We start from the raw sequence: 8,408 nt of genomic DNA on the forward strand, positions 1-8,408 counted from the left end.
GGTGGTGAAACCCTTGCCATCTGCAGTGCGCTTGACGAACGCGGGACTCGCGGGGGCATTGTATAGCTGGGCGGAGGTGCATTGCCCGGCATTGTGGTAGTGGCGACCGAGACACACGGCGCACGCGCTGGTCGAGGACGCGCCGCCAGGGCCAAAAACCGTGTTGGACGAGGTTGCAGTGCTCTCAGCACCTTGCTCGGATCGGCTCTTGGGTGGGCGCGAGGTACTCGGCGTGGGGGAGTTGTATCGCGCGCGCGACTGAATGTGCGTGAAAGTGGTGGCGCGTGGCGCGTGGTATGTGGTGCACAGTGTGTGGGGTTGAGCGCAGTGGGCGCAGGGCGTATGGTGGACGCGTGGGTGTGGGGCACGAAATGTATGGTGCGTGGGGCGTATGGGAAAACGCGTGGGGCGTATGGGAACGCGTGGGCGCGCGCGCAAGCCGTTGAGTGTGGTAGAACAGCGCGCGCGCGTGGGGTGTGCGTGAGGCAAGTGAAGATGCACAGTGCGCAAAAGATGTATGAAAAGAAGAGATCAGCACTGGTTTGAAACTGATAACAAAATACATACATTGGACACCGGGCGAGCCGCTTCTACGCGCTGCTTGCGCGCTGCTCGGCGAACAACCGGGTTTGGATTTGCTGATAAATGCTCGTGATGCGGCTTTCGTCGAGGTCCCCGATGTAGGGGAGCGGGAGCTTTGAGAGGAGGCGTTCGTGGAGGTTCACCCGTGCGAGCTCCATGTATGTGGCGAGCGCGGGCCATCCGGCCTCCGGGTCGCTGATGCGGTAATCATGGCGTTCGAGCTTGCCCATCGCTTGCCTCTTACCTCGACGCTCCTCCTCGCGCCGTCCGCCTCACTCATTCCTCTCTCCGCCTTGCCGCTCCAACCTTCTCATCAACCCCGAAATCTTTGAAATCTTCGACCATGCCTCCGGTATCCGCAGAGCTCCAACTCTCCATCCTCGGTCCCACTCCCCCTGATCCTACGGGGGCGCAAGCCCCTGATTTCTCCGGCGATCAGTTCGTGGCTGCACGGCAAGATGCAATCGATACCAATGCCTCGGAGAATAACCAAGACGCCGCGGCCGCCGCTCTCCTCATCGCCTGGACCGTCGAGCATACCGCTAACCAGCAGCGGTGGGATGGCTACCAGGCTCGTCTTCTCGCCCTTGAACAGGCCCTTGTTCGGCCGCCAGAGAACGGCTCCCAAGCCGGCTCCCAGCCCCCTTCTCACACCGGCTCCCAGCCCCCTTCCCAAGCCGGCTCCCAGCCCCCTTCCCCTCACGTCTCCCCCGAACGCGGCCGGAAGAAGACACGTGACCGTGTCGAAGCGGACCCCGCCATGGCCATTGACTACAGTCTCCCCCCGTCAAGGCCAACGACCACATCTCGCTCTTCGCCCTGGGCTTCCTCGCCAAGAAGGAGCTCGCCCCGCTTTGGTACTTCACGCGCGACGGCTGAAAGGACGATACCACTCAGCAGCACACGGCCATCTCGCAAGGCCCCTCGCTCAGCCTCGAGGGAACTCTCGACGAGGCCACCAACACTCTGCGCCTGTCTCGCGCCATTGGAGGCGGGAAGCGCAGTCGTTTTGAGCGCCGCGATCATGACTTGACGTATGTCCAACTCACCGAGGCCAAGCACGAATACTGCACCGCGCTCAAGAACTGCATCGTCGACGGCAAGCGCGTCTACTCCGACGCGTTTATCAAGATGCACCGTAAATTCTTCGGCAAGCTCGAACGCCATGATTACCGCATCAGCGACCCGGAGGCCGGATGGCCCGCGCTCGCCACATACATGGAGCTCGCACGGGTGAACCTCCACGAACGCCTCCTCTCAAAGCTCCCGCTCCCCTACATCGGGGACCTCGACGAAAGCCGCATCACGAGCATTTATCAGCAAATCCAAACCCGGTTGTTCGCCGAGCAGCGCGCAAGCAGCGCGTAGAAGCGGCTCGCCCGGTGTCCAATGTATGTATTTTGTTATCAGTTTCAAACCAGTGCTGATCTCTTCTTTTCATACATCTTTTGCGCACTGTGCATCTTCACTTGCCTCACGCACACCCCACGCGCGCGCGCTGTTCTACCACACTCAACGGCTTGCGCGCGCGCCCCACGCGTTCCCATACGCCCCACGCGTTTTCCCATACGCCCCACGCACCATACATTTCGTGCCCCACACCCACGCGTCCACCATACGCCCTGCGCCCACTGCGCTCAACCCCACACACTGTGCACCACATACCACGCGCCACGCGCCACCACTTTCACGCACATTCAGTCGCCGCGCGATACAACTCCCCCACGCCGAGTACCTCGCGCCCACCCAAGAGCCGATCCGAGCAAGGTGCTGAGAGCACTGCAACCTCGTCCAACACGGTTTTTGGCCCTGGCGGCGCGTCCTCGACCAGCGCGTGCGCCGTGTGTCTCGGTCGCCACTACCACAATGCCGGGCAATGCACCTCCGCCCAGCTATACAATGCCCCCGCGAGTCCCGCGTTCGTCAAGCGCACTGCAGATGGCAAGGGTTTCACCACCTCTGCCGATGGGAAGATCTGCCTCCGCTTCAACCTCTCCAAAGGCTGCCCTCTCGACAAGGACGCCTGTCAGCGACCTCACATTTGCAGCGGGTGCGGCTCCACTTCCCATTCCGCTCAAGCTTGCCATCTCTCGTATCCGGCTTCGAAATAGCAGCCCACTCAACGCTGATGTCTGGGAGCGCGAACTTCGCGAACTCGGGCTCACCCACAAATATCCCACTCTCGCTCTTTCTCTCCGGCAAGGCTTCATCATCGGCGTCCCCAGCATCTCCATCTCTTTCACTCCTCCCAACCACCCTTCTGTCTCCGACCATGCCACCCACCTCCACGACATCATACACAGAGAACGATCACTCGGACGTTATCTCGGGCCCTTTTCAGCCGCCGAAGTTGAAGCCCAACTCGGCCCTTTCCAAACGTCTCCGTTGTCCATCATCCCGAAACCCCACAAACCCAATTCTTTCCGGCTCATACAAAACCTCTCATACCTCACGAACCGCGCGACGGGGTGCGCTCCATCAATTCCGCCATGGATGCTAGCATGTATCCTGGCACGTGGGGTACGTTCTTTGTCATATCGCTCATGTACGCAATGCTCCCACCGGGCTCCCAAGCTGCTGTCCACGACATCCGTGATGCCTACCGCACGGTTCCCCTACACCCCTCGCAGTTTGCCGGCGTCGTTGTCCGCACAGGCCATGACTCTTATGAGGTCGACACATGCGCCATGTTCGGGGGGCGCAACTCGGGAGGCGCATACAACCATGTCGCGGACGCAGCCCTGGACATTTTTCGCGCACGCGGGCTCGGCCCTGTTTTACATTGGGTGGACGATCACCTGTGGGTCCGGGTTCTCGTGGCCATGCTCGATGAGGCCAACCAGCGGCGCGCCGCTGCGCGCCAGCGTATTCACGTTCATGGAGCCAGGCACACTCGCGGTGCCCGTCTATGGTGGACAGGGTCCACCCTCCCTGATGGTCGCATTGAAGAATTCGTCGAGGACTTCTGTTCTCCTCTCCGCGACTTCTCGCATGACTCCCCTCGCCCGTCCGCTGAGTCCAAATTCACTTACACCTTCGCAGACATCGACAACCGGTCACTTCCCATGGGCTACTGCTGGGCGCCCGAGAAGGACCAACATTGGACATCATCCCCCGTTTACACTGGTTTCGTCTGGGACCTCGCCATTGGAACCGTCGCCTTGGAGCTTAAGAAGCGGGACAAATATGTCTCCGTCCTCAACCTCTTTCTCATCACACCCGCACCCGCTCACGACCTCCTTTCCATCCAAAGCTTGTACGGCAAGCTCCATCATGCCAGTCTCATCATTCCAGATGGACGTTCTTACCTTACTGGACTGGAAGTCGCTCTTTCCAATGGAGCTGACCGTCCTCACGTTGCCCGACACCTCCCGAAGTTCGCGCGAGAGGACCTCCGATGGTGGCGTCGACGACTTCTACACGGAACCCTCTCCCGTCCCATCCCAGTCCCGGTTGAGGTTCACCACCTCCATGCCTACTCCGACGCGTCCTCCGGCATTGGAGTCGCCATCGTCATCTTCGGACGTTGGCGAGCATGGCGCGTCCTCCCCGGGTGGGACACAGACGGTCGACACATCCAGTGGCTCGAGGCCGTTGGCTTCGAGCTCCTCGTTCTTGGACTTCTACGACTCGGCGGCTCACCACCACACATCTCAGTCCATGGCGATAACTCCGCGGTTATTGGCGGCTGGGCGCGCGGTCGACACCCCAACCGCTGGGTCAATGACTGCTTCCGCAGGCTCCACGTTGTCCTTGCCTCCGCGGGGGTCACCATTCACACCCACTACGTCGAGAGCGCCTCCAACCCAGCTGACGATCCCTCCCGAGGCATCTACGGCCCAACAAGTTGCCTCCTCCCACCCATTGACATTCCAGAGAGCATCGCGCAATACTTCGTCGACTGGGACGCTGCCCCTCATCCGCAGGAGCCCTCAGCCCAGCGCACACCCCTACCCAAGCCCGAACGCTCCGTTGAGCATACCAGTGGGAGCCTCTGCGATGCGGAGCACACCGCAAGCGTCTTGCTTGACAATCCCGCATTCTTCTGGGATGCCATCGACTCGCTTTAATTGTGTTTTGCCTCCACGCCCCACCGTCACTCCCCGACCTTATGCCGCCGACCTCTCTCCCCAGCCTAACCCTCACCGGCCTCATGTCGCTGCGAACCAACGTCTCACCTCATGGTCACCCTCGTTCCCTTTTTCAGCAGCCGACGAGCCTGGTTCCTCGTCCGTTGATGAGCGAACTGCAGACGTTCTATCTCGTGGACTCGACTCATTGACTGCTACGACCTATGGGTCAGGGCTTCTTCTGTTCCACGTTTGGGCAGATATCCACTCTGTCCCCGAACAACTCCGTGGGCCTGTTCCGGAGTCAGTTCTTCTCGTCTTTTTGTCCTCTCTTGTCGGTGCATACTCCGCCTCCGCAGTCCGCAACACGAGGGGTCTCAGTGCCAGGGTTGCAACCAAAGCCCTGTAAGGTGCATGGTTGCAACCATGCAACGGTTGAAACCGTAGTATGGTTGCAACCACACCACAGTATATATTACCACTACTACACATCCATAATGAATGCAAATAACAATGTGCAAGTTGTGATGATCGCTTGAACATTGACATCTCATAGTCAAAATGAATATCGAATACATGGGTCGAACTCGCGACCTGAACAATGACGCTAACCAGAACGCTTTACCACTACGCCACGAGACCTTGCTTCTCTGCACGGGTCCTTTAACTATGACATCAACTCCGCTACTAATACACCATAACAACTCTGTAGTCTCATATGAGTTCAATTACTATGGCACCCTAATGCCTCTTCTTACTCCATGCTTCCTAATGCCATTGCAGTCTGCTTTCGAATTGTATTGAAGTGTGCTGTACACAGGTCGAAACCATGGTGTGGACCTACCGTTCGGTACGGTTCAAATGGGGCTGAGTATGGTTGAAACCACAGCACGGTTCAAACCGTCGTATGGTTGTAACCGCGGCAAGGTTGTAACCGTACCGTGGTTACAACCTTGCCGCGGTTACAACCATACAGTAGTTACAACCTTGCCACGGTTTGAACCGTGCTGTGGTTACAACCTTGCCGCGGTTTCAACCATACGACGGTTTCAACCGTCCTGCGGTTTCAACCGTGGCACGGTTACAACCATGGCACGGTTTGAAACCGTCGTATGGTTGAAACCGCGGCACGGTTACAACCACAGCACGGTTACAACCATGGCACGGTTACAACCATGGCACGGTTACAACATCTGAGCATGCGACATCATTAAGACACCGACGTCATTTGAGGCACGCCCGGGGTGGCTGTGCCCTGGGCGCGCCTCGGGGCCTGAGCTCGAGTCCGAGTTTCTCGGACTCCGGCGTTCTTTGCGCACGCCCAGCGCCCGGGCCGCTCCCCGCCCCGGTTTTCTCGCGCCTCCGCTACGCCTGCGCGCGCGGCGCTCAAGTTCGCGTTCTTCCTCTGTCTCCTCACTTCCCTCGCTCGTTCTCTCTTTCACTCTCTTCGCTCTTCGTTCTTCGCTCTTCGCTCTTCCCTCTTCGCTCTCTCTCTCGCTCTCGTCACCATGCCTGCGATGCACCCCAACCACAGAGAAGTGAGCGTTCATTCTGGTGCAGATCGCGCGTGCTTACCTTTTCCGCAGGTCCTCGAGGATATGATCCACACACGCCACTCCAAGCTGACGCTTGGACGCATCGAGGAGGTGAGCATTCCGTTCATTATCTCTACGCAGCGCTCACCTTCGCCTTCAGGCTCTGCATTACGGTCTCGGCGCCGAGGTGGTTCGCCGGGACAACACGATCATCGTTCGATTCCGCGCGGGTAGGTGCCGTGTGCTCGCCGCGAACGACAACGTCGAATCTTTTCACGCGGTATGTCGTTCCGTTTCGCATTCGGTTCGCGCGCACGGCTGACACGGCTTCATAGCCTCACGACGGCAGAGGGAACGTTAGTGCCCACCACTCTCACCTGTAAGTCATCGCACCCTGCGCGCGCGACCGACGACGAGACACTTTACAGAATCGGGCGTTGGATAGTGAAAAGCTTCAACTTCGAAGCCAAGCGTTTCAAGCACTGGGAGTGGGACCTGATGTGCCGTCGTCAGTGGCAGGCGCCCGCTTGAACGCCGAGTAGCCCGTAACGTACCGTACCGTAGCTTAAACTCTTCGTAATGCTTTGAATCACACGTACATCTTTTTTGCCTTGAAATTCTGTAGTATTAGTTCATGTTCGGTCATGTACAGTACTTGGATGTCACCCATCAAATATATTTCGTCTCCCCAGCCATGTCCGTTCACACTGTCATGGCAGTGAGCCCGAAGGCGCTTTCTCGCCCCCGCACGCGTCTCCAAGAGGCGCCGTGGTCAGCGATAACAATATAAGAATCAGTGCTCCTCTAAATGGTGTAATAGCGGGGCAAGAGGGAAGGCGCCGCGCGACTTGAATGGTGAACACAACATGCAGCGCATGTCCAGCGCACTTGCACTCATGATTGCAGATATCTCTCATCGCGTTGTAACGGCGTGAAGAAACCTTCCTCGTCCGGACCGGCGTTGGACGTGCGCAAGAATGCGGTCACCGTAATATCATAGCGACCCAGGGTCTGTTGCCCACAGACGCCCGCAGAGCCGCGTCCGACTTTCTCGGACAGCCCGCCGGCCCGTCTGCTCCCGCTCGTTCTCGTCCTTCGCGTCTACCGTCTCGTCTCGCTCTCGCTCTCGCTCTCTTCGCTCTCTTACTCTCTCGCTCTCTTCCACTCTCTCGCCTCTCTCGCTCTCGCTCTCTTCCGCTCTCTCGCTTTCTCGCTCTCTCGCTCTCTCGCTCTCTCGCTCTCTCCCTCTCTCGTTGTCGCCCACCCTCCCGCTCTTTCGCACTTCGCACATTTCCCTCGTCATTCAGCCTGACAATGAACAAGAATAACGCGCACGTACGCACCTTGTCAGCAACATCTTCATTCTGCTAATGATGAGTAGATCTTCAACGTGATCTACGGCGTCGTCGAGCCGGAAGATATCAAGTTCAAGGACTTCGAGAAGGCGATGAACAGCCTGGGCGCGCGCAAGAGCACCGGCGGAGGCTCTGTTCGATCATTTACGGCAGCCTGTTGGAAAGGCACCGTGCACGTACACCAGGTCAGTCTCACTATTTCGCGTGCTGTCCCTCGTCGCCGACCAAAATGCCAGCCACACCCGTATGACCACTACACGAAGAAGAACGCCGGGAGGCTCAAGGTGAGCGAAGGCTGTCTGCGACGCATAGACTCGATGCTCACCTTGTCCAGGTTCAGTTGGAGTCCAGTGGATTGACCCACCGGGTCATTCGCCGTGAGGCCCGCAAGGCCGGCATCTTCATCCCGAAGCTGCCGTCCCAGTAGAGTAGTTTCCTAGTCTCAGTTTGCTTCGTTTAAACCTCGCCGGGTTCGATAATCTCGGATTGCCGAAGTGCGGGCGCGGGCGCGGGCGGACCGGCCTGGCGACTGAGCGTTATGTGCCGTCGTCAGCGGCAGGCGCCCGCGTGAACGCCGAGTAGCCCGTACACGACCTTTGTTCGTAATGCTTTGTATGACACGTCCGTTGTGTTTGCCTTGAACATTTCTAGTATCAGTTGAAGTCTCGTACTTGAATGTCACACCCATGAAATATATTTCTCCCCAGCCCCGTCCGTTCCCGCTGTCACAGTGACGCGGCCCTCCCGCGTGTCGGTCGCGGGCAGGAGGAGGTGTTATGGGGGCCAGTGCGGGTGGCAGGCCGCCGCCGCCCCGGCCGGGTGAGCGCGCAGAGCACGTTGATCGGAGCGCGCTCGCAGGTGCCTCT

General features: G+C 58.8%; 1 protein-coding gene across 1 annotated transcript; it reads left to right on the plus strand.

Annotated features, from left to right (window-relative positions):
- Nucleotides 1-6,160: 6,160 nt before the first annotated feature.
- Nucleotides 6,161-7,969, plus strand: BXZ73DRAFT_111913 (uncharacterized protein; the record flags this gene model as incomplete). The annotated part of the gene is made up of 8 exons (XM_048017422.1): nt 6,161-6,190; nt 6,239-6,298; nt 6,348-6,467; nt 6,523-6,566; nt 7,495-7,522; nt 7,569-7,727; nt 7,779-7,826; nt 7,877-7,969. The coding sequence occupies 8 exons, from the start codon at nt 6,161-6,163 to the stop codon at nt 7,967-7,969; spliced, it is 582 nt and encodes a 193-aa protein (XP_047870430.1).
- Nucleotides 7,970-8,408: the final 439 nt, after the last annotated feature.

This window comes from Epithele typhae (genome assembly GCF_022376455.1).
Source record: "Epithele typhae strain CBS 203.58 chromosome Unknown BXZ73scaffold_683, whole genome shotgun sequence".
Taxonomy (NCBI): Eukaryota; Fungi; Basidiomycota; class Agaricomycetes; order Polyporales; family Epitheliaceae; genus Epithele; species Epithele typhae.